At 38.9% G+C, this 26592-nt stretch overlaps 1 protein-coding gene across 4 annotated transcripts in view; it reads left to right on the plus strand.

The window, feature by feature from the left end:
* Positions 1-26592, plus strand: part of LOC131194584 (rho GTPase-activating protein 39-like) — a 104157-nt gene that overhangs the window by 62685 nt on the left and 14880 nt on the right. For all 4 annotated transcript variants that reach the window (XM_058175734.1, XM_058175737.1, XM_058175736.1 and 1 more), the window contains exons 2-4: positions 13679-14065; positions 22317-23622; positions 24600-25152. In XM_058175734.1, coding sequence (XP_058031717.1) covers positions 13679-14065; positions 22317-23622; positions 24600-25152 — 2246 coding nt within the window. The remainder of the gene's footprint in view (positions 1-13678; positions 14066-22316; positions 23623-24599; positions 25153-26592) is intronic.

Consider the following 26592-nt stretch of genomic DNA (forward strand, 5'->3'; position numbering starts at 1 on the left):
CTGGGCAAGATGATACTATGTATGTCAATAGACTCTTGGGCATGTTTACACGCCAGGCCCTTACAGTGATTCCTCCTGCATTACCAACAGTCAGGCAGGAGCAACTCCAGAATCAAAGTTCAGATTTCAATGAGGGTGCGAAGATCTCTACAATGATGGAGATAGCAAGGAATAAAAAGGGGATACGAGTTCAAGGAACCCACCCAACTGACCATCACCACGGATGCCAGCCTTTTTGGCTGGGGGGCACACTGCCAGTGTTCTGTCCCCTGCGCCTCAGTCCGAGCGATGACTTAATTAGCTGGCAACTATCAGCTTCTGGCAGCAAACTAGCGAGCGTCTGCCAAGTGTCTGTTATCTCTCTTGATGCCGATGAATCAACCAAGAACAAACAGTACTTCAGCTCTAGTTAAGCAGTTGATTTCCTTGTCACGAAGTGGTATAGCAGCCCTTGCTGCTTTTATATCCTGTGGGGTGTGGCTCCATGACTCAGCACTTCCTAGGCCTGCCCCACCCCTGCTTCTGTTGTTCCCGCCTCTCCTGTCTACGAAACCTAGGGTCCAGCCAGGCCTGATTGCCATCAGCTGGGTCTGGAGGCGTGGCCTGGGGGGGAAAGAGTCGGGACGGAGGCCTCATCTCCTCCACCTGGCCTGCCTCTGGCTCCTGGAGCTGAGCCAGGGAAGCCGGTGCTTCCGAGATAGGTCCTGATGGCCCTTCCCCCTCACTTTCTGAGTCACTTTCTGGCAGGGGGCCTGGCTCGGGGGGCGCAGCCAGTCTCAGATAACACAGGGACAATGGTCACAACAAGATCTCAAGAACAACATCAAATATCTGGAACTCAAAGCAACACACCTAGCCCTGAAACAATTCCAGGAGATGGTCTTAGGGAAACACATTCTCATACTGATGGACAATGTGACCACCAAGGCCCACATAAACCGTCAAGGGGGCACTAACTCCAAAACACTCATGCAGGAGGCTGAACAGCTAGGACAATGGGCAGAGAGACATCTGCTCTCCATCAAAGCAGAACACATTTCAGGGGTAGCCAATGTACAGGCAGACTGGCTCAGCAGGGCCAGGGTCGATCAGTCAGAGTGGTGACTGCATCCGGACCTGTTCAGGGAGCTGGCAAGAAGGTTCGGGGAACCGATCCTGGACCTGTTCGCCTCCCCATCAAACACCCAACTAAACAGGTTTTATTCCAGATATCCAACACTAGGGGCAGAGGGAGTCAATGCACTCTGCAGCTCTTGGCCCAGGGACTACTCTATGCCTTCCCTCCAACTCCACTCATTCCAAGAGTAATCAAGAAGATACTATCGGAAAGAGCGGACATTCTATTCCTAGCCCCCCACTTGCCCAGATGCCCGTGGTTCGCAGACCTGGTCAGTCTGTCAGTATCTCGGCCCTGGAGGATACCACCAGACAGGATCTCCCTCAGCCAGGGAGCTTTAACGCACCCAGACCCACAGTGGCTAGAGCTGACCATTTGGCACTTGAATGGGCAGCTCTAAGACTACGTAAACTCAATGATAAAGTCATACAAACCACACAGGCTGCCAGGTGACCCTCTACAAACAGGATCTACAATACAACAGAGAGGACCTTCAGTATATGGATCTGGACCCAATGAATGCATGTATATTTAGGATACTTTCTCCTGGAAGGGCTAGACAAGGGACTCTCCCCTAGTACCTTACATAGACAGATGGCAGCCTTAGCTTCGGTGTTATCATGCGGAAACCTGGATTCCTTGTCACAACATCCATTGGTACACAGCTTCATCAAGGGTGCAACCAACCTGAAATCACCAGTAGTATACAGATATTCCACTTGAGCTCTATCTAGGGTATTAGAGGCTCTCACCTCAGAACCATTCGAACCACTAAGGACATGTAGCCTAAAGTTGCTTACCCTCAAGGTAGCCTTTTTATTGGCCATCACCTCAGCCTGACAGCTATCAGAGCTAGCAGCCATTTCCATAAGAGAGGACCTGTGTATAGTCCACTCTAACAGAGTGGTCCTATGTCTGGATCCATCCTTTCTCCCTAAGGTGAATTCCTCGTTTCACCATAGGCAGGAATTAGTATTACCGGACTTCTGTCCAAACCCAACTCATGACCAGGAGAAGAAATGTGTTGTGTCTGTGCACCCCCTAGCCAGGCCTCCCGCCAGAAAATGACTTGGAAAGTGAGGGGGAAGGGCCATCAGGACTTATCTCGGAAGCACCGGCTTCCCTGGCTCAGCTCCAGGAACCAGAGGCAGGCCAGGTGGAGGAGATAACGAGGCCTCCATCCTGACTCTTTCCCCCCAGGCCATGCCTCCAGACCCCGCTGATGGCAATCAGACCTGGCTGGACCCTAGGTTTCGTAGGCAGGAGAGGCGGGAACAACAGAAGCAGGGGTGGGGCAGGCCTAGGAAGTGCTGAGTCATGGAGCCACACCCCACAGGATATAAAGGCAGCAAGAGTTGCTGTGCCTCTTCGTAGCAGGCAAATTAACTGCTTAACTAAGAGCTGAAGTTTGTTCCTGGGTGCCTCATCGGCGTTGAGGGAGATAACAGAGACACTTGGCAGACGCTCGCTATTTTGCTGCCAGAGCTGATAGTGCCAGCTAATTAAGCCATCGCTTGGACGGAAGCGAAGGGGGACAGAACAAAATGGTGCACCCTGCATGTGAGGAGGGCTCTCAAAACCTATAAAAAGAGAACAGCCTCTTTTAGGAAGACAGAATCTCCTTTTTGTATTGCTTCAGTCTTCCAAGCTGGCCAACAGAGTGACTCCATCAACCATAGGCCGGTGGCTAAGGTCTTGCATCACCAGGACCTAGGAGAGCCAGGGCCTGCCACAACCAGGTCGAGTAATAGCCTACTCGACGAGGAGCATAGCCACTATGGCAACATGGAACACACAGGCTTCCATAGAGGAAATCCATAGAGGAAATCTGTAGGGCAGCAACATGGTCTTCTCCATCCCAATTCATAAGACATTAGAAACAGAACGCCTTCACTTCTGCTGAAGCGGCCTTCGACATATGGATAAGGGAACTCAGGACCAGACTGCTACCCACTCTTAGGACTGCCGACTTTGCTATGTCCCATTCCATTGCACTCTCTCCCCAACACAGTGGAGAAGGGGTGTTGGTCTTACCTGACATGCTCCTTCTCAGTGTTAGGGGAGAGTCCAACCCCACCTTGGTGGCCATCAGGGCTTGAGTCCAGGACGGAACAGAACCAGCACTGAAAATCGTCAAGTCAGTCACTACACCTTCATCAAAACTGGGACATCTGCAGATGAAGGGGGCGTGGCCAGGAAATGATTGACTCAGCCTCAAGAGGAAGCAAGGAGCGAAAACCCATTCCACTGGACTCTATCCCCTTACATTGAGAAGGAGTGTGTCAAGTAAGACCAACATCCCTTCTGCAGTGTCCAATAGAAAATGGCTGATGGACAGTACCCAGATGAAGAACTTTTGAGGGCAAGTTTTTCCAGCTGAGGGGTTTGGGCAGTACTCCCAAGTCTGAAGAACTCTCCCAAGACAGAGAGAGTTCCAGAAATCACTCTCCAAGGCCATCGAGACAGTGGTGATTTGCAAGAGGATTCTGGAGCAGTGCTACAGAGTTGGCTGGCGAATCATTAGCTGTCAAATACAAAAGACCAAATCAAGACATGAAAGTTTAATTAAATTGATTTATTGCTAAACAGCTTGTAAACAGGATTCTTCTCAATTAATGGTTAGCGCCTATTTGAAATTAGATCAGGGTCTGCAGAATTCAAAGAGAGTTGGCCTTAGTCCTTGTATGGCTCCATAGCGATTCTAGGCTGATCCCTCTTTTAATTCAGCCCGTACATCAGTGAGAGGCAGAGATAGCAGCCAGTTCACAATGGAAAAACAGCCATTGTTTAAAATTATTTTTCAAAAGGACAATAAGTTGTGCTTTCTATTTCTTAAACACTTTATTTTAACTATTCGTCATTGATTTTGAAAATATCCTTTTCGTTCACAATGTGTTACTACTCCTTTTTGAAGAATTGTGCTTTTAGAAACATTGTTAGTGCTAAACAAGGAGAGGAAGTACCATGGTGAGCAAAAATAAGAAAGCTTTGATTTTTTTTAATCCTTACCCTATATTTGAGAAACACAAGGACTTAAAATTTGGTGGCATAATTTTGTCTTTTTTCTGCCATGCTCATTTGATAATGGAATTTATAAGTTGTGACTCTGAGGCGCTTGTGAGAGAGTGAAGTCTTCAGATTTTAACTGAACCTGATTCACTAAGATACAACTTTAGACGTGTGTGTTATTTTAAAGATTTGCTCTTTGACCACAAGAGGGAGTCATCAATCACAAAATAGTGGGAAAGCCACCTCTGACTTTATAAAATTTTAGAACAAACAAGATGAACATCAAACCAGAACTGAGCAAAGCCAACTGGACCGCATGGGAAGCATTTTATAGGAATGCTCAAAAAAATATTTAAAGCAATCAAAGAAATAAGAATAAAGATTGTTACGCTAGAGATGTAACCAAGTAGAAAAACTTATCAAACCATTGGGAATGTTCCTCAATGACAAAAAACAGTGACAAAGTTGATTTTGAAAATATCCTTTTCGTTCACAATGTGTTACTACTCCTTTTTGAAGAATTGTGCTTTTAGAAACATTGTTAGTGCTAAACAAGGAGAGGAAGTGCCATGGTGAGCAAAAATAAGAAAGCTTTGAATTTTTTAAATCCTTACCCTATATTTGAGAAACACAAGGACTTAAAATTTGGTGGCATAATTTTGTCTTTTTTCTGCCATGCTCATTTGATAATGGAATTTATAAGTCGTGACTCTGAGGCGCTTGTGAGAGAGTGAAGTCTTCAGATTTTAACTGAACCTGATTCACTAAGATACAACTTTAGACGTGTGTGTTATTTTAAAGATTTGCTCTTTGACCACAAGAGGGAGTCAACAATCACAAAATAGTGGGAAAGCCGCCTCTGACTTTATAAAATTTTAGAACAAACAAGATGAACATCAAACCAGAACTGAACAAAGCCAACTGGACCGCATGGGAAGCATTTTATAGGAATGCTCAAAAAAATATTTAAAGCAATCAAAGAAATAGGAATAAAGATTGTTACGCTAGAGATGTAACCAAGTAGAAAAACTTATCAAACCATTGGGAATGTTCCTCAATGACAAAAAACAGTGACAAAGTTGATTTTTTGAAATATTGAATGGGTAGTAAGTGTGTTCATTGTGAAGGTGATATAAACAAAATTGTCCTAATGAAACTAAAAAAAGAAGAGTTTCAGGTAAGACCTCAAGCCTTAAAAACAATTTCTGGATCTTCATTTCAAAATTGAATTAAAGATTGACCACATGGATCCAGCTGTCCTAAAATAAATATCTAAAGATTTTGAGAAAGAGAAATGTTTCTTCTGTTCAACAGATATTCTGAAGAAAAGAAAGATTCTATTTTGTTGATAATGAATTACAACTTGAAAGAAAACGTTTATAAAAACTTCACAAAAAGTTACCTTAAAAATAACTGTATTTTAAGAATGGTAATCTTTAAGAAATACTCTGAACATTTAAAATGAATATAAAATTGAAACTAGAAACTTAGGCTGTTGATCAAAAAGCTTGAAAGAAAACTTGGATCATTGTTATCATACATACTGACAGTGTTGAAAATTCAGGAGGTGTGGATGGAAAGATATGTAATTCCCACAAATTGCTTATTTGTACCCTATGACTATCATTAAGTGTTGTACCTTACGATTCTTGATGAAGGTATCGTTTCTTTTATGTACACTGAGAGTGTATGCACCAAGACAAATTCCTTGTGTGTCCAATCACATTTGGCCAATGAAAATTCTATTCTATTCTATTCTACAATGGAAGAATGGATGGAAAAATTAGTGGATTTGGTAGAGGTGACAAAGCAAACTGTTTTAAACAAAGAGAAGAATTTATCCAATTTTGTTTCCATTTAGAAATAATTTCTGGACTTTATGCTCGAAATAGAATGTAAAAAACAAAATTCTGACTTTAGGATTGGATAATTTTGTAGTCATAGAAATGGCTTCCAGTTATTAGAAATCTAATGTAAAAAATTGAGGTTGTAACTGTAATTAGTATTTTACTGCAGTGAATATAGTCAGAAGTCAATGTGTCTTTTTCTTTTTACCTTGAACCCCCTTTCCTCTTTTTCTAATCATTATTTTCATTTGTAATTTATATTATAATAAACTTTAATAAAAAATCTTGGGGAAAAGTGAAACATGCAGCATGCAGCCTAATGCTTTGTAGGTTAGGGTTACATTTTTAAACAAACTGACTGCCAGATTGAGAAGTTAAAAGGAATTTGTGGGCCAGAATTTCAGGAGGAAAACAAGTTTTCTGCCCTTGTTTAAACTCTTGTTTCTGACTTTACTTTTCAAAGTTAGTCCTGAATTCCTTTTACTGCAAATGTTTTAGAATTGCAATTCCTTTTACTGCAAATATTTTTGAATTGCAAGTGATAACAGGTGATTTCTTAAATTAAACAATTCTGAATTTTTATGTCTAGTTTCATCCTAGTACTCAGCAGTACTTTGCCTCTCCTCAGACTTTGAAGTGGCATGCAGGATGTTTTCCAATCATATAATCTAACTGCATTTACTAAATTACAATATACAGATAGAGTTGTAAATAATCTCTGACCTAGACTCCTTTGGTGCCCCCCCCAAAAGAATATTCCATCTACCTGGGATAAGTAGAAACAGGAATAGTTCGAAGAGTGGCCCTAAACAGTTTGAAAATAACTAATGGTTCCCAATTCATTTTCTAAAAAGGTAGCATTGCAAGAGAAAAATACAGTAATGGGGTAGAAAAGGGTTCTCAGCCCTAAATTTTATTTACCCAATTGGGCTGAAAAATCTGAAGAGAGTATGTAACTTCTCAGGAAGTTCAAAAATTGCTAACATTGTTAAAAAAAAAAATTTTTTTTTCACAATGTGTAAAAGCACAAATGAAATAATTCTCTTCGTATATATTTGTGAAACATTTAAAACAGTTGTGCAAAGACATGCCTGCTTTAACAATTCAAGTTGTGCTTTGTTTGCCTTCCTATGTAACATCAAATACCTGTTCTGAATGCTTTGCAATAAATAGCAAAGGTAATAAAACACAGACACATAACTGAGGGACGCTGCAAATGCCTATAACTTATCAGTCATCTGACGTGCAATCACATCATCACGGGGGTGGTGATGTATCCTCAGCCACAGAAACTTCAGAACGGGCTGTAAGCACCCCAGGGAGGTCTTTCATAACTTCAAACAGTCGCAAGTTGAGAACTACCTGTAGTCAACAATCCAGCTTTTGACAGTAATGATAATCAGTGCCCTTTCCATCCTTCCATAATATCTCTTTGACTAACCAGTCCCTCCAAATCTCTCAAAACAGCTACATCTTGAATAAAAGTGAAAATGTTTGTGTTCAGATACGTTCTGTACCAACTGTAGTTTCTGGGTAATTTTCAAGAGTATACAGATTTGTGTAAAATAAATTATAGAAGTGCCATCACAAAATGACAGAGACTAATAATTGTCAGTGCCTTCTGTTCTGAGAACAGCTGCAATTGGCACACCAGCCAGAACTGGGTAAAGGCAATCCATGGCTATAACTTTTATCAGATGTTTCATTAGGAGTTGTAAATCATTAAGTGGAATTGGCTATTCAAACAAAGCTACTTTTGCTACCCTTTGGGGAAGACTAAAGCAAAGGGGGAATCAAAATTATTGATTACTTCACTCTTTCTTTTACTGTCAATCTTCTAAGTGAACAATGGAAAGATGCTTGCTACAAATCAGTATATACAAGCATTTGTACATGTTGTTTGTCACTGTATGCTGCATTAGTAGTTACAGTATAATCTGTTAGATATACTAGGCATAAGACAGTGATGTGAAATGTCATTTATAAGAGTGAAATGCAGTTTCTATCCCCATCTCCTGCCTCAGTTCTTACTGAAAAGGGTTTAGGTAATATGTTTCTTCCAGAGCTTTTTGTAACTTCTACCTTGTCATTTAACAATCTTCCACAAAAGGGGTCACTCGGAGGCAATTTTGTCCAAATAAAAAAAAAGTCACCTCCCTTTTGCAAAAGTCAACAAGATTCTGAAGTGAATCACATCATGGGCTGCAGGGAAACTCCTAAAGTAGTCCTGGAGTCCATTGAGATTGATAAGATGCCTGGGGTGACCCATTTGAATTGACTCTAGTAATCATCAGCTTCCCAGTGGATAAGTACCACTCTTTTGCATCAAGGCTTATGCAATACTTCAGGGCTACAAATGGATACAAGTCAGCCAGTGCTTAATAACTTAAGTGTATTATCCAATCAGGACTCCTGGCTTATATAAGTTTCAAAAATAGAGACACGCATCCCAAGGTATGGAGTTTTTGTATATTTATGAATGTATAAGAAAATTGTTTATATTATTTAAGAAGTAAAAAGTATTATTCATTGCATGATAACATCTTTATTCCAGATTGATAAATTTTCAGAAAAAAAAAAAAGGAAAGTTCTCCTGAACACAAGTTTTTTATTTTGGCTTTAGAAATTAAAAAAGTAAAACAAAGATATATAATGTTTTTGCAAATGAGCTAGATATATGAGGGAAATATGTCGGTTAGAAGAGTGAATGAAAAGGTGTTTTTTTAAATCAGTGAGGAACATTCTTAGATTTGAAGGTACTTTCATATTGAGTCAGCTTTCAGATTGATATGAAATGTAGCAGTCAAACAATCAAACGTATATAATCTGCCATTCTTCTCAAAATAGACAAGTTCTTCTCTTTTATGTCAAAAAGAAAACTAGAACCTTCCCATTCTAATTTGGCAATATATAAATATTCCGCTTGAAAGTCAGTACTTATTGGTTTTTTTGTCTTATTACCTTAACCTTCTTACCTTAACTTTTTTTTATTATTATTTTGTCACACAGTATATATAAGCATAAGCATGAAATAACTATACAATATATAAGCATATATATAAGTATGAGTATGTAATAACTATATTAATTGGATATAATGAAAGGAAACAATAGGACAGGAACGGTAGGCACGCTTGTGCTCTTATGCACGCCCCTTACAGACCTCTTAGAAATGGGGTGAGGTCAATAATAGACAGTTTTTGGTTGAAATTTTGGTTGGATTTTGGGAAGAGACCACAGAGTCAGATAGTTTATTCCAGGCATTAACAACTCTGTTACTGAAGTCATATTTTCTGCAATCAAGATTGGAGCGGTTAACATTAAGCTTAAATCTGTTGTGTGCTTGTATATTGTTGCAATTGAAGCTGAAGTAGTCTTCGACAGGAAGGACATTGTAATAGATGATTCTATGAGTTAAACTCAGGTCATGTCGAAGGCGGTGTAGTTCTAAATTTTCTAAACTCAGGATTTCAAGTCTGGTATTTTGTTGTATTCAGAGGGGTGGAGAACTCTTCTTGTAAAATATTTCTGGACACGTTCAATTGTATTGATGTCAGAAATGTGGTATGGGTTCCAGACCCTAACCCTAACCCTAACCCTAACTTGTCTTGTTACCTTAACCTAATACATTTTCCTAATAGCAATAGTAATAGCATTTAGATTTACATACCATCCCCATAGTGCTTTACAGTACTCTCTGGGCCCTTTACAATATAAGTGTTATTTGCTTATTGCCCCCAACAGCCTGGATCCTCATTTTACCAACCTTGGAATAACGGAAGGCTGAGTTATCCATGAGTCCCATCATGATCAAACTCCAGGCTGTGGGCAGAGTTTGCCTGCAATACTGCATTTTAATCACTGCGCCATCAGGACTACCCTAACCCTAATCCTAATCAGAACTTGTTTCTGAGTGAAACCTTGCTGATCAGAAGTTGTTTCCAAGTTTAATAATTTCCAGTCCGGACTGCTATTAGAAAGCAATAATTTTAACTAAGCCTTACTCCCTCTATTACAAAACAAACTTGCTTCAAAGTTACGGCCTCTGGTCATAGTGAACTAGCCTCTTGCTATGCAACTCAATGCTGAATGGATTGAGAGTATGTGGCATCAGCATAAGAATCAGGTGGCCTGCATCTACTCAGATTATCCATTTTTCTCAATCACCCAGAAGATATAGGAAATGGGATTTAATTGAGGACTCTTGAAAGATGGAATTGCAAAATGGTCTGTTTCTATTATTGACTCTGTTAACACTACTCTGGACAATTAAATCTATTTTCTATTTAAACGGAGATCTGCCTTTTTTAGACTCTGCCAGAAAAGCAACAATATAAATTGCAAAATACTGTATAGGCATTTATAGTTGCATGCTTCAACATTACTTTAGAGAGAAATATTAGCTGGAATGAACTAGCTTTATTTGACCAGTTTAAAGACCTGTTTGCAAGATGACCCATTTCAGCAAGGCACTCCAGATAACTTGGAAGAGGTACATAATTATTCAGTGCTGTCTATCCCTAGATGGAAAGCAAGAACAACTAAGATAAACAGCTGATGAAAAGCTGTTCTGTATTTTCTTTCTTTCACATCAGCTTCTTCAGTGGATTGTTATTGTTCAGTCACTAAGTCATGTCTGACTCTTCCCAATTCCATGAACCACAGCATGCTAGGACCACTGTTCTCCTCTGCCTCCCAGAATCTGCCCAAAGTCATGCCCACTGTATTGATGATACTATTTAGCTATCTCATTATCTGTTGTCCCCTTCTTTTGCCTTCAATCATTCCCAACATCAGGGTCCTTTCCAATGAGTCCTATAGCTTCTTCAATAGTTAACTATGTAACTGGAAGTAGTTGTCAATTATTGTCAGTTATAGAAAAACAACACAAAAGCTCATTGGTATCTTACAAACCAATCTTCAAATCTCCTATCTTTATTGGAAAGAAAAAGAATTCAAAGTGGAATAGGACAATCAAAGTAGAATATCTGATTCACTAGAAGAAACATCCAGATGCTAGGAAACAGGAGACGTATCTATTTCATGCACCCCATCTTCTCCAATATTTTTTTCAGTACCCATAGAAACCTACTTTTTCTAATTGGCCTTTCTACCCCCACCCCAAGGTATCTTCAATAGGAAGTGGGTGATTAGGGACATCAAAGTGAGAATGCAGGAATGTTACAAAACTTACTTTTTCCCTGCCTGCATCCTCAGAACAGGGTTTGGAGTGAGGAGAGGGCTTGATATTGAATAAGGATTAGACATTCATTCTCTGCCTTTCTCCTATTTTTAATTGATATGGATGCTTTTCAAACACTAATCTAGAACCAACCTAGTACAAAGTTAAACTTAGATCCTAGAACTAAGCTAAAAACAACCTAGAATTAAAGAGAAATTAACCAACAGTTAGGACAATTAATCAGTGGAACGACTTGCCTCCAGAAGTTGTGGGTGCTCCAACACTGGAGTTTTTTTAAGAAGAGATTGGACAACTATTTGAGCAGGGGTTGGACTAGAAGATCTTCAAGGTTCCTTCCAACTCTGTTATTCTGTTATGGTACTATCCTTCCATTAGATTCAGAGAGAATGGCCTTAAATTGGGCAAACTGCTTCATAGGGACAACTGAAAACCCTCCTGCCTGCAAATGCTTCTCAAGGAAAGTACTGCTGATGCATCTTTTGTTGTTGTTCCAGACTGCCCTAAAGGTCAGAGTGACCTAAAGGTCTAAAGTAATTTGGGAGTCAAAAATTACCAGTGCTTCCAGGCTCCCCAAAGCATCTGAAATTGTTTCCTTTGTGTTCGAGCTTCAGGCAGACTAAGGAGGGTTGAATAGATCATTACTTCTGTTTAAATAATATGTCCAATAATTTGATTTTAGGGTTCATGCTTTCCATTGTAAACAAAGGAAAATAACACACCAATTTCTTAACCCTCGGTGAGGCAGGGGCAATATAGAAAGCTGTTTTCATGAGTGCTGTGCTTGATCAAAAGTGTAAGTCTGTAAATTAGAGATGGAATGTACATAACTTTGTGCAACACTCTAGTTAATATTTTGCTTTTTTTTAAAGAGCTTTCCTACATATTCATTGCCCTGGCATTCCAAACCAGCATAACCAACCAAGATCTCAATTTATATATAGATTCATGTGTAACAAAACATCATGTTTTACTATACCTGAGTCTTTGCCGTAAGCTATGCTAAAATCTTCAATTAGTTATTCTGTCAGTAAAATCATGAGTTTCCAAAATTCAGGTAACTAGTGAACATGTCAAAATAAACACTTTGGAGGATATCAGTTTAAGAGGAGCCCAGTCAAAACCCATGTAGAAATGTGAACCTTAGACTTCTTTCCTAAACTGATCAGAAACTCTAATTATGTAGTTTTATGTCTAATTACGTGTTTTAAAATATCTTAAGAATCCAAGGTCAAAAACGTTGGTCTAGACAGAGAGCTGTTAAAAGCAGATAGATATTCTCAAGTTAAATCATACAGGTTTTTAAAAAATAGAAGACAGGTAGTTATTGTTTAGCGACTGCCTCAGATACCAACCGATTGATGAAAAAGTACATTTGTGACCAATCCTTGCATTTATGATCTTCAGAAGTCTATAATGCAAAAGAAAACTGAAGTAAGATAATAAGCACAGTTGCAGTTTCACTTAATGATCGATTCACAATTCCCACTTGTAGTCACTAAATAAGGACTACATGTGTTGGAGAAATAAATTTGTTTCTACTGTCATATTTTCTTATGGTTTTACTGATAATAGTTTGGTTGAATCATTCTTACACTTTTTCTTCATTGGGCTCTTTCAGGATAAGAAATGTACAAAAGTAGAATAGTCAATAATAGTAATTGCTTGGGAGTTGTCCAGACATTCTCCATGGGTCAACACAGAAGGAAGGAAAGGAAGGGAGAGAGGAAGGGAGGGCAGTATCTTCTGTAGCAAATACTTTTTTTTTAAATGTTTGTTTATAGAATTTCAAAAGGGAACTCTTTGTTCTTTTCTGAGACTTGGTTAATACTGTAAAATGCCTGTTTTGAATATATTGAGAATTACCATGAAAAAGCCATGGCATTCAGATGAAAATGCTTAGATTTGTGAGAATAATGGTTTTGCATTTAAAATTTCTGAGGCATTAATTCCTGAACCTTTGCCCCTTTTTCCGGTTTGTTAATACTGTTTAATGATAACTCTTCCTGTAGTCCTCCAGTCCTCAATAAATATATAGTTTATGCTATTTAAATGGTAGGGATATATATGCAAGAAAATCTTGTATGTTGGATATTTGAACTTGAAAATTACAACAGCAACTTTTATGAATTGGCTACACAAAATTGCAGCATGGTGAAGATTTTCGAAATTTTGTGGGGAGCCACTACAAAAAAAAAAGTATGAAATTTCCTCTGTTACATTCATGTGTTTTATGATGCTGCAATTCTTAGGATAGAACTGGGATCTTATCAAATATTGTAATAGAAAATTGGTGTAAATAAACATTTCTTACCCATGTTTAGAACATTTTTAATCTTAGAAACTTAATCTAAATACTTACTGATATATAATCCACCAGAATGGTGCAGATCTCTCAAACTTTATAAATAGGTAGCCACTGGTCCTATGTACAACCTTTTCTGCATTTAGGATAAAGTATTGTGGTTTTGATGGAACTAACTATGTATTTCCTTTTTATTTCAGCTCCGATTGGGTAGAAATTATTGAGCCCCGTTCTAGGGAGCGAATGTACGTCAATTTGACAACTGGAGAGTGTGGTTGGGATCCACCATCTAATCTCAGAGTTCGGCAGTCTGATGAAAACCAATGGTGGGAACTTTTTGATCAAAACAATAATCGTTTCTATTATTACAATGCCATCACTCAGCAGACTGTGTGGCACAGGCCTCAGGGTTGTGACATTGTGCCACTAGCTCAGCTCCAAGCCATGAAACGTAATTCCCAGTCTGATTTCAGGACATCACAGCATAGGAACAGTACAAGTAGTGAGGGACGAAATACTCCTATCCAGATAGCTCTTCTTCAGGATAAAGACAACATCAGTCTCGAGAAGAGGCCAGAAACTGAAAGGTAAATCATTTTCAAATTTCTCTGGTTTTTTTCTTTTTATAGCTATATAGAGAAGAGGGAGAAACATCCTGGTTTTAAAATGAAACTCATAAGGTGAGAAATAGTTTTGGCTACTTAGTATAAAAAACAAATAAATAAGTAGAGGGCCAGTTAGATTTAGTGGCTAAGGCAGCAGGCTACAAAGTGGAAGACTATAATTTCAAGTCCCATCTTAGCCATGAAAGCCAGTTGGATGACTTTGGGTCTGTCAGTCTCTCTCAGCCCATGATATCAGCCTCAAGCTGCAAGCCAGTTAGCATCTCAGAAATATCAATGGAAGGGTTAATGAGTATCCAGTTTTTAAAAATTTGCCATTTGACAAAAATAATTTTACAGCAAATAACTTTACTCTTAGTTCTTGATTAAAATAGTATTTCTAATTGAAATCACCCAGACTTCTCAGTTTTGCTGCTTGCCATAAGGTTGTAGTTACATAGGAACAAAGCCACAAGTCATACTCCCTTTTCCCAAGAAAAGAATGTTACATGTCTCTGTTCCCAAACAGAAGAGCATAATAGAATTGCTGCCTGAAACATCAGTATTTTCTTTTTTAAAAAAATGTTTTTGGATATTCTGATTCTAAAAGTCAGCAGATATATTAAAAAGATCTAAAAACATGCCAAGATTCCAGTAGCAGCTTTTGGACACATTCGGATAAACAAAAAGAGGAATTTGGCCTATTGTGCTTTGCAGAAAGAATTACTTTTTCACAAACCAAAACCAAAATAACCTTTCTAGTATATCTTAATCCTCTCATTTTAACACATCTCGTTAATTTTTCCACCACAACAATTTTTCTTCATTTTTTAATACTGAAGATGTAAAACTGATATCTCTATGTTGCTTAAATCATTATGAATTGAACAGTTATCTTGCCTCACTAAATAATGTCTGTAAACATATCTCAGAACCATAACTAAATTTTTCTATATCCATACTATTAATGTCTCTTATCATTTTTGATCAGAATCTTTGTACAATTTCAGAGGACCACTGTATGTGCACATAGATGCCCTTTGTTCTCCTCGATTGCAGGGCCAGCAGTCAGGATGGGCGTGACTCATGCCCGATGATGACTGAGTCTGCCAGATGAGAAGCTCCTCCTCTTCCTTCCGCTTCCCATCTTTCAGACTCAGTTCGTGACTGTTAGATGTTTTTTCTTTAGCTGAGCTGCTTAGAGGGGTTCTTTTACTTTTACTTTTATTTTAATCTTTATTTCTTTCCCTTTAAAAAACTTTTAAAGACTTTTTTCCTTTTTCACCTTTTGATAGGTCTATTTTTCTTTTAAGACCTTGGAGGCTCTCCTAGCCGGATTGCCTCATTCCAGCGTGAAGGGCTCACGCCCGAGACCGCTGAAGGCGCTACAGGCGGAAATCAGAGCCCTTAATTCCAGCTGCAGGCTCTGCATTCTTAAATACTTGTAGCGCGGCAGCAGTGGCAGCTCTACCGGCAAGTAGAGCGAAGAGCGGCTTTTCAGGTTTTTTTCTCTTCCCGATAGCCGCGTGGACGTCTGGAGGCTTCCAACATTTAATTGAGCCTTTCCCAGTAATTTTACTTACTTATGCGGGCATAATACTACCTCTTAATAATTTTCCCATCTTAGTGATTTCCCCTACTCTTCATTCATAATGCTGGGTTCTTCCAAAGTGTAATCCATTGTGTGTCAGATATATCTTAAATCTGATTCCTGTATTTCTTTCAGAGTTGTTATATGTTTGAATATTAGATGTTTAGAGGACTTGGAAAGCTCTAACATAAGATTTTCAAAAGCTTTTAAAAGTTGCAGTACTGTCATCTTACAAATTCTAGTTGTTTCGAATAATATTAATGCCAGAAAAATAGAAATGACTTCATTGGCTAGCAGTGAATTAAGATATAGTCCAACAATTTGAAGGGCAATAAGATAAAAGAAGCTTTCTTGAAACCTAATTTCCTGATATCATTAGACTACCTGCAAAATGTTCATGAGATATCACTTTTTTACCCATAGTTATATTTTTAATTTGGTTATTTCAGGCATAGTTTAAAATCTACAGTGTTAACTCTTTATAAATTAAAAGTTCTTGAAGACAACTGCAATGAAGAAATTGTATTTTTTCTAAGGCTTAAAATTTAAGAGAGCTAAGTGGCTGCATTGCCAAGAACAAAGATAACTTAGAATCAGCTTTTTTATTGCCATTCCCTTCATGTGATTATAGAACACACTGTATTCCTTAAAAGTAATTTATATTTTCCCATTTGGGAACTAGCCTTCCTTGAATGATGGGGTAAATTCACTACAACTTCAGAGATAAAGTGCAGGAGCTGAATAACTATTATAACTGTTGTTGATTTTATTGGCCAATATTGCATAGAACAGTTTTGCCAAGCATATATAATTACCATGCTGACTTGAAATGTGTATATTTATAGTTCTGTTGCATCTGGAAATAAATTGAAATAGAGATAAATAATAATAAAGTTAAAATAATTTATTTCCACATTGCTGAAAAGGAAGGATTGCTCCTCTTCCATTCGATAGTTCACAGAAAGAGAAAACTATGATTTGAAAATCAGACAAAGATCAGTCCTTGGTCCCAAAGTTGGGCTCTTAAAACTGTTTTCAATGCCAATATATCACATAAATGGGAAAAAAAATCCTGGCAATGATCTCTGCACAGAATTGTACAGGGGATGTAGTTGCATTTCATCAAAAACTTTCATAGCATATACAGGTAATCTTCAACTTAGTCATTTAGTGACTGTTTGAAGTTATGATGGACCCCATCTAAAAGCAACTTACAATCAGTTTCAAAGTTCCAATGTTGCCTCCCCTCTGTGATCAGATGGCTGCATTTTGGGTGCTCAGCAACCAGCCCACATTTACTTCTGGTTTCTGGCAAAAACTGTCCCATAGTGAACATTAATGCTTATTGACTGCAATTCTGTCACCACATTCATTTAATAACTGCCTCAAAAAAGATTGTAAAATTGAGTACAGTCACATGACGATCTGCTTTATGACCACTACAACTTATAACCATAGTTGTGGGGCTTAATTATGGTTGTAAATTAAGGACTACCTATATGTCATGTGGCTAGGTGTATTGTATGTTCATATATGATTTTATATCAAGCCCTTGTTAAAATCACATAATGTTCAAATGTTACTTTTTATTTGGGCCTCCATCCTAAAAAAGCTAAGCATGGTCAGAGATAATAATAATACTTGGATGGGCAGCATCAGGAAATTCCAAAGCTATAGACTAGATTGGGAAGTTGAAATAACAGATCAGAAGAAAATAGTGGCAAATTACTTCCACACTATTTCTAGGAAAACAGTAGAATATATAGAATATATCCATTGTCATTGCACTGATAATATTTGCAGCATGTGGCAAGTATTCCTGATTGGATTTCCCAGTTATAATATTGCGCCTGGAACTGCCCTGTCTGCCCTGCTTAAAGGAAAATAAACAGAACTATATGGTAAGATATTGATAAAGCACAACTGAGATAGAAGTACAAACAAAATACTAGAAAGCCTTAATATGGAAGGTTCATATAATCCACTTGAACAGCTGTCCATAACATTTTGACTATCATCTGATAATGAACAAAGGCAGCTATTCAAAACTGATGCAGCACCTGAATAATCATGCATAACACAAGCTCTTTTACAGTATATCTTGGGTTGGACCTATGACACTATTTTTCTAACAGAAAGCTGGCAAGACCTAACAGAACTACAGATGCAGGCAGCTCTGCTTTCTCCTATTAGTACTGGGATGCATCTGTTCTAACCTGTCAATTTGTTGCATGAATAACTCTCCAATTACAACAACATGATAGGTTGAAAAAGCTAGTAGAAAGCAACTTTAATAGAGGAGGAAAAAAGTAGTGCTTAAAATAGAAAGATGGCAGGCTGACAATGTTGTGCAAGTAAAAGCTTGAAAATTGCCTTTATCCCAATATTTTTGAGAGATAGAAACTCTAATATCGAAGCTCTCCTATATAAGATAACCAACCTCACTGCCTGTGTAATTTATAATTTATTTTTATATGTGTTTTTAAGAACATCTATCAGACAGTCAGTTAAAGAATCAGCAGCATTAAATGGATTGTAGAGATTATAGTGCAACTGCAAATCAAAAATTGCAAGCATTTGGAGAATTAGGTGACAGTTTGTAGAAATGCTGCAGAATCCTTTTTATCTCAAAATGTTTTCTACCTACCTTTTATATTTTCTTTTTCTCAGCACAGAACTTAGACAGTGGAGTTTTGTCCAAAATTCAAGAAGATATTTATAACACATACGCAGTTTGCAATGTAGCACAACAGTGCCATCTAAAGTATCTGGTAAATCATCTCATGCTGAAAAGCTCAAATAGAGGAAATTCGTTTTTTATTTTTCTCCAGAGCCTCTACCATACAATTCCTTCTAAAACTAGTCATGCTTATCATTTAACCATAGAACTGCTCAGCCACTAGTTAATTTTCTGAAATGATGGCTAGACTGGTGAATCAGAGACAGAGAGCAGCAGTCATTCTCTAGAAAGAAGGCTTGCAGTTATCCTTCACATTCTAATAGCACTGAAGATACTACTTGGAAGTAAAAATAAAAGCAGGACTTGATCTTAACTACATAAAATAGACAATTCCATTACTCAATCTGGATGGATTTTATTTGAATTTTGTGTGCGCATGTGGCTTTAACTTCCCATCTTATTTCTATTTTTTTCCTTCCTCAAATATACTTTTTATAGCTTAAGATTTACCTTAAAGTGGCTTAAAGTTGGAATAATTATATAATACTTATTTGTCCAATGACCTGCAACATAAAATAATAAAAAGGGAATAGAGTATAACAAATACAGTCAGGATCAATAAAAAGAAATGATTGTTAAAATTACAGTTAAAAATATAAAAACTAATATCAACTAACCACAAACTAAAAGAAAAAATAGTACAAAAAAAGAAAGAAAAATACAAAAGAAATAAAAATAAGAATATACTAAAGAAAAAGAAAAGAAATATAAAAAGAAATAACTTCTCTCTTCATCACAAGTATAAATAATTTTAGTAACTTTAGAACCTTGATCAAGAAACCAACTTCATACAGGGACTCCATGACTTAGAATAGTTCATTTACTGACCATTCAAAGTTAGGACATTGAAAATAAAAATAACTTATGACACTTATGATCACTACAGCATCTCCATGCTCACAAGTCAAAATTCAGACACTTGACAACTGACTCATATTTATTTATTTATTTATTTATTTATTTATTTATTTATTTATTTATTTAATCATATTTTTATACCGCCCTATCTCCCAAAGGACTCAGGGCGGTTTACAGCCAAGTAAAACATAAATATAAATACAAGTTAAAACCCCAATTTAAAAAACTTATTAAATACGGCCGAATATTAAAACCACAATAAAATAGCAAAACCCCATTAAAACCAAATTTAAAATTTAAAATTCTAGTCCAGTCCTGCGCAGATAAATAGATGAGTCTTAAGCTCGCGGCGAAAGGTTCGAAGGTCAGGAAGTTGGCGAAGTCCTGGGGGAAGTTTGTTCCAGAGGGTGGGAGCCCCCACAGAAAGTCGGCACTGCCTGGCTGACGGCACCCTGAGGAGTCCCTCCCTGTGAGAGCGTACGGGTCGGTGGGAGGCAATCGGTGGCAGTAGATGGTCCCGTAAGTATCCTGGCCCAATGCCATGGAGCGCTTTGAAGATAGTTACCAAAACCTTGAAGCGCACCCGAAAGGCCACAGGTAGCCAGTGCAGTCTGCGCAGGAGAGGTGTCACATGGGAGTCACGAGGGGCTCCCTCTATCATCCGCGCAGCCGCATTCTGAACCAACTGGAGCCTCCGGGTGCTCTTCAAGGGGAGCCCCATGTAGAGAGCATTGCAGTAATCCAGATGAGATGTCACAAGAGCATGAGTGACCGTGCATAGGGCATCCCGGTCTAGAAAGGGCACAACTGGCGGACCAGGCGAACCTGGTAAAAAGCTCTCCTGGAGACGGCCGTCAAGTGGTCTTCAAAAGACAGCCGTCCATCCAGGAGAATGTCCAAATTGCGCACCCTCTCCATTGGGGCCAATGACTCGCCCCCAACAGTCAGCCGCGGCTGCAGCTGACTGTACCGAGGTGCTGGCATCCACAGCCACTCTGTCTTGGAGGGATTGAGCTTGAGCCTGTTTCTCCCCATCCAGACCCGTACGGCTTCCAGACACCGGGACAGCACTTCGATAGCTTCGTTGGGGTGGTCCGGTGTGGAAAAGTACAGCTGAGTATCATCAGCGTACAGTTGGTACCTCACACCGAAACCACTGATGATCTCACCCAGCGGCTTCATATAGATGTTGAACAGGAGGGGTGAGAGAATCGACCCCTGCGGCACCCCACAAGTGAGGCGCCTCGGGGTCGACCTCTGCCCTCCCGTCAACACCGTCTGTGACCGATCAGAGAGATAGGAGGAGAACCACCGATAAACGGTGCCTCCCACTCCCAATCCCTCCAACCGGTGCAGCAAGATACCATGGTCGATGGTATCAAAAGCCGCTGAGAGGTCTAATAGGACCAAGGCAGAGGAATAACCCTTATCCCTGGCCCTCCAGAGATCATCAACCAACGCGACCAAAGCCGTCTCCGTGCTGTAACTGGGCCGGAAGCCGGACTGGAACGGGTCTAGATAGACAGTTTCATCCAGGTACCGAGGTAATTGACATGCCACCACACAAGCGAAGGTTGGAGACCGGACGATAATTACCTAATACAGCTGGGTCCAGGGAAGGCTTCTTGAGGAGAGGTCTCACCACCGCCTCTTTCAAGGCGGCCGGAAAGATCCCCTCCAACAAGGAAGCATTTGTAATCCCCTGGAGCCAGCCTCGTGTCACCTCCTGCGTGGCCAGTACCAACCAGGAGGGGCACGGGTCCAGTAAACATGTGGTGGCGTTATGACAATTACAGTGTCCTGGGGTCATGTGATCACTTTTTTTGACCTTCTGATAAGTGAGGTCAATGGGGAAGCCAAATTTACTTAATAACCGTGTTACTAACCTAACTGCACTGATTCACTTAACAACTGTGGCAAGAAAAGTCATAAAATTGGGCAAAACTCACTTAACAAATGTCTCACTTAGCAACAGAAATTTTGGGCTCAATTGTGGTCATAAGTTGAGGACTACCTATATTCCTTCCTTTTATTTTTAAAATCTTGATCTTTAATTTTTTCAAATAATGTCCTAGATCTTGATTCCTTTTCATTTTTTCTTTGTTCCTTCTCATAAAATTTTTCAAAGCTTTAACAAGTCTCTTGTAAAACCAAAATAGAAAAGTTATCCAGGTCATTCTTTTTGTTTGACATTTGTATATCTCTTTTCATTATTAAGACATCAGCTGGTTTCTTTTGTATGTACAGTATAACATCTTTTACCACATCATTATTGCAGTCTCATTTTTAAATCTCTTTTCAGATCAGTTTCAGACTTACTCCAGTAAAAATTGTTCCTCTTCCATAATAGCTTTTAAAACACAGTCTCGCTAAAGAGGCAGGGACTGTTAAAATTAACTTCTGAGTCCATTGTTCAAAAATATCCTTAAGTAGTGCACTGTTAAGATATTTTACCCCATATTAGTAAATAAAATAAAGATTTAATTGTAATCTTTAGGTTTTTTGAGCTCGTTCTACTTTCAATCCTTCAGTCTCATTGCATCATGTTTTTTTTAAAGAGAATTCAAAACAAAAGCATTTTCCCATGGAAAACATTCTTATAATGAATTCCAAAATCTTATTTCAAATCCATCTGGACATGTAATCTGCTTGTAACTTTCTAAAATTAAAGTTCTAATCGCCCTTTTGCTGTTTATCCCAAAATAATTTTTAAAACTGCTTAAACCTTTATTTAAAACTTCTTTCACTGAAGATTGAATAAATTCACCCAGTACTGTACTTTCATTTACCCAGAAAAGAAATATGCACATGAAAAAATCTGGCCAATGTAAAAAATTGAACAAGTATTATTTCTCAAATTTCTCATATTTCTGTGATAGCTATGATAGAAAATATTTTTGCAATGTAATTAGTGAAATTCCCTGCCTTTCTCCCAAGATACATATAGCTTCAAACTTTGGGGCATTTTGTAGGCGGATAAAAGCAATGTGTGTGTGTGCTTGTGTTCATTTGTTTTATTTTTTAACGCTGTATTTTTTTTCCTACAGAGATACCCTTACTGGTTGGCAGCCTTTGCCAGGGACTAAAGCAGCCATGCTGGTCAAAGTTAATAGCCTAAGAAAAGTAAATTCTTCCTCAAGCAATTCCTTTCAGCTGCAAAACAATTCAGAAGTCAGCAGCCAGGAATCAATGAATCCCAAAGCAGTTGTATATGCCCAGTCTCAGTCTATGGTCCCAAACTCATTAACTCCAAAATCTACAGCTCCAGTAGAGATGAAGCGTTCAATGAAAATTAAAAAGACAGAGAATGGAGGATTTTGTCTGGTACTAACTAATGGGTATACTCCTCAGCCTCCCTCAGGAAATCAGTTACAAAAATTGCCTGCATCTCCCAAATATGCTTCTCCACCTCCAATATATGATGAACCATCAATTGACTCCCCAATTTATGATGAGCCTCCTTCAGATATGGACATTAGAATTACAAATATGAATGGGACAACTCCACAATTGTCTCCAAGCAATAGCTTAAATAAGAAGATGCAACCAATTAAATTATTACAGCCTCCAAGTATACAGCAACATCAGGGTGGAAAAAAGCATTTGAGAAACCCTTCTACAACAGAATACACCCCTGTGGGAAAAGAATATATTAAACACATGGTCAACATTGACCAGCCATCTAAAAAAACTCATTCTACCACTGTGATAGTTGATGGCATTGATAAATCCCAGTTGGGTCAGCTTAGCTCTAGGGAGAGCTTCAAGCAGTCATGGAAAGTCGTAGAAGCTAATGTTCTTAAAAATATGGAAGTCCATAATCGCCAGCAGAGTAGTGTTCAGACTCAATATCCTACAGTGATAAGTCAGCAAGACTCTGGATATTCGACAGGTCCTTCTCCAAGTTTAAGAAAGAGAAAAGGAAGACGACATGTTCCAGGCCTGGGAAGACCTTGTTCTGTAGGCAGCAACAGTGAACTTACTGTGCTGAATGACAAGCTTATTGCAGAGATGCGTGCAGTAGTGAATAGATCTGCTGCCTGCAGGGGGAGCAAAGGTAGTTTAGATGCAGAAATGCTAGACAACACAAGTATGCTAGAGGGTAATAAAATTAAGTTTCAATCAGACTACTTTAAAAAGTGTAATAGCAGGAACTCAAGAGATGATCTTACATCTAGTAACAGGTCATTATATAGGCCTACAATGGAGAGTAAAGGCCTTTCAAATGATCCAGCAATACAGCAAGATGTGGTGAGACAGAAGAGAACTTATGAAAAAATAGATTCTTTAGAAAAGAATGTGTCCGACCTGATAAACCAATCATCATCAGACACAGCACAATTATCAACACAGGTATTTATTAATATCAAACTATTTTAATCATTATCTTAGAGTATTTATTTATTGTCAGGAGGTCAGGCATTTTCTAGCCCTGGAGATTGTGAAATTGTCAGGTATACACTTACAATTATAACTTTTAATTTAATTAAAACATGTTTATATACTTTATAGTATGCTGGGAGTAAAAAATTAGTCTATATCACTAGATCATAATACAAGGTATATGGATTTAATGCTATGGTTAAAAGATTGCTTCTTTTTGTTTAATAGTTCACTATTAATGTAAAGTTTACTACAATTGCTAAGTTTTATTCAATAATAATACTCCTAGGTAAGATATAATATACAACAAATAAGTCAAGATAATTATAGGTTTTCACTTGAAAATGTAGATGGTAGAAGACAAAAATAGATAGTTTTTTTATCTAGATGAGAGAGAGGGGGAATAAGAAAAATGTTATGCTGTAATTGTAAACATTTTATGCCAAATTATTGCCGTACATAGAATATTATTGATTTTGCTACGTATACCATGTTGGTATATTTTCACAAAAATGACAACTTTCTTATATTTTGCTAGACATAATACATTAAATATTATTAAATAAATTAAACTACACACCTAACAAACATACTGAAAAATCCCCAGTACTCAAAATTGGTATTGGTTGCATATATAGGATTGTTCATACAGTAGTGCTGTCGGATATAGATCGTTCTTGACTTATGACTGCTTATTAGCAAGCATTCAAAGTTACAGCAGACCCCCCCACACACACAAGCTACTTACAACAGTAATACAGGAATTGAGTTACATTCTTAGAATGAATAAAATAGAATAGTCTAAAATTAGCTGCATAATCCAGTCTTCCAGAATCAGATACTAGAAATACCAGGTGAAGAAAATGACCAAATTCAATCATTTTTGTTCAAAGAAAATTATCAACTCAGAAACCTTTTCCATGATTTTTTGTCTGTTGTTTTTACAGTGCGGAACAATAGGGTCTCATTCTCAAGAAGAGAATAATGTTCAATCTGGAACCAACATTGGATATCAGTTTCCCTTCCACACCATACGAAAGCCCATCTCCCAAAGCAGCATGACTGACTGGGCTTCCAAAAATCTTAATATGCATACTCAGGGCATCTTTCGTCGGAGGCTCTCCATTGCCAACATGTTATCTTGGAATGGTGGCTCCATCAAAAAGCCAATGCTTATCACCAGTAACTATACCATCAAAAAGGAAGCCTGTGAAATATTTAAACTGATACAAATCTATATGGGTGACCGGCAAGCCAGAATGGACCGCAATAATGTGGCTTTGATGACCATCACCAAATGCTGGAGTATTCAGGGTTTACGGGATGAGCTGTACATTCAACTAATCAGACAAACAACAGACAATATGTGCTACCGAAGTCTGGCATGGGGCTGGGAACTTATGGCAATTAGTCTGGCCTTTTTCTCCCCATCACCCAAATTCCAATCTTACCTGGAAGGTTACATCTATCGTCACCTCAGCCAAATCGCAGATGAAAATAGTATGTACTTTATTTAATAAAGTAAATTACAGTACTTTAAACACCTGTAGATGAAATAAAGTAAATTATAATTGGGGTAAGTTACCATAATACAATGCAGTGCATATTACTAAAGGTGCTCAGGGCCAAAGCTTGCTTTCTTTCCTATAAAATGCAGTATGTGTTGCCCGAGAACCTAGCTGCTTTGGCCTAGACAAAATGAAAAAGAAAAAAAGAAAAAATTCCTTGTAATGTTTAGTGGGTTTATCTCTCTTTAGATTTAATGGTAGAGCACGGTTCATACTGGTTTGAAAAGTTTGGGGAAACAAACATTTTAGATACACTTAATCAAAATAATAATTTGAGAAAGAATATTTTAAATTCTAAGCCTCTTTTAGATTGTATACATTGTTCAAATAATTTATGAGACATTAAGGTTTGGGCCTTAGACCCATGTTATTGATTGTGATAAGTGTAAAGAAAAACAACAGATACACATGGGCAAATATATTTCACAGGGAGATGCACTTTGGATCGGGGTGAAATCTAAAAATTTTTGCTACCTGTTCTGTGGGTGTGACTTGGTGGGTGGGTGTGTCCTGTGACTGAGTGGGCATGGCCAACTCAATGTCCCTCAGCCATGCCCACTCAGTCACAACCCCCCCCAACCAAGCCACCCCCACAAAAGCCAGTAGGAAAAATTTTTAAATTTCTATTCTGCCTTTTCCCTTTTTGCGAGATGCCTGCAGCTGCAGCCTCTCTGCCCGCTTGCCATCCACTTGCCACCTGTTCTCCCTTCACCTTGGGTTGGGGGCCGGGGCCCAGGGATGCGCCATTCCCCGAGGCCCCAGAGCCGCCACCTGCCTCAATGGGGTCGGGGAATGCAGCATTCCCCAACTCTGGCCTTTCTCTGGAGCTGACGCCCACTGATCACCCGCTCACCACCTGCTCGCCCTTCGCCTTTGGTCAGGGGCCAGGGCCCAGGGATGCCCCATTCCCTGAGGCTCCGGAGTCGCCACCTGCTCGCCGCCTGCCTCAACCGGGTCGGGGAATGCACCATTCTCCAACACCAGCCTTGTCCCGGAGCCGCCGCCCGCTCTTCCTTTGCCACGCAGCATGTACTTACTTTCCTCCAGCAGCTGGGTGCCAGGAAAGACAAGCGTCCAAAAGTTACTGGAGTTGCTCTCCTTGAATATGCCGCCTTGTTTTATGCGCTGGCTGTGCAAGCGCACACCCACTGCCGCTGATAAATAAATGAAATAAACGGTGTGTGCTTGCGCAGCCCATTGCATGAACAAGCAGCAATGGCGGCGGCATATTCAAGGAGAGGGACTCCAGTAACTTTTGGACGCTTGCCTTTCCTGGCAGCCAACCACTGAAGGAAAGTAAGTATACGCCGTGTGGCGAAGGAAGAGCGGGTGGCGGGTCCGGGGCAAGACTGGTGTCAGGGAATGGTGCATT

This window comes from Ahaetulla prasina, chromosome 3 (assembly GCF_028640845.1).
Source record: "Ahaetulla prasina isolate Xishuangbanna chromosome 3, ASM2864084v1, whole genome shotgun sequence".
Taxonomy (NCBI): Eukaryota; Metazoa; Chordata; class Lepidosauria; order Squamata; family Colubridae; genus Ahaetulla; species Ahaetulla prasina.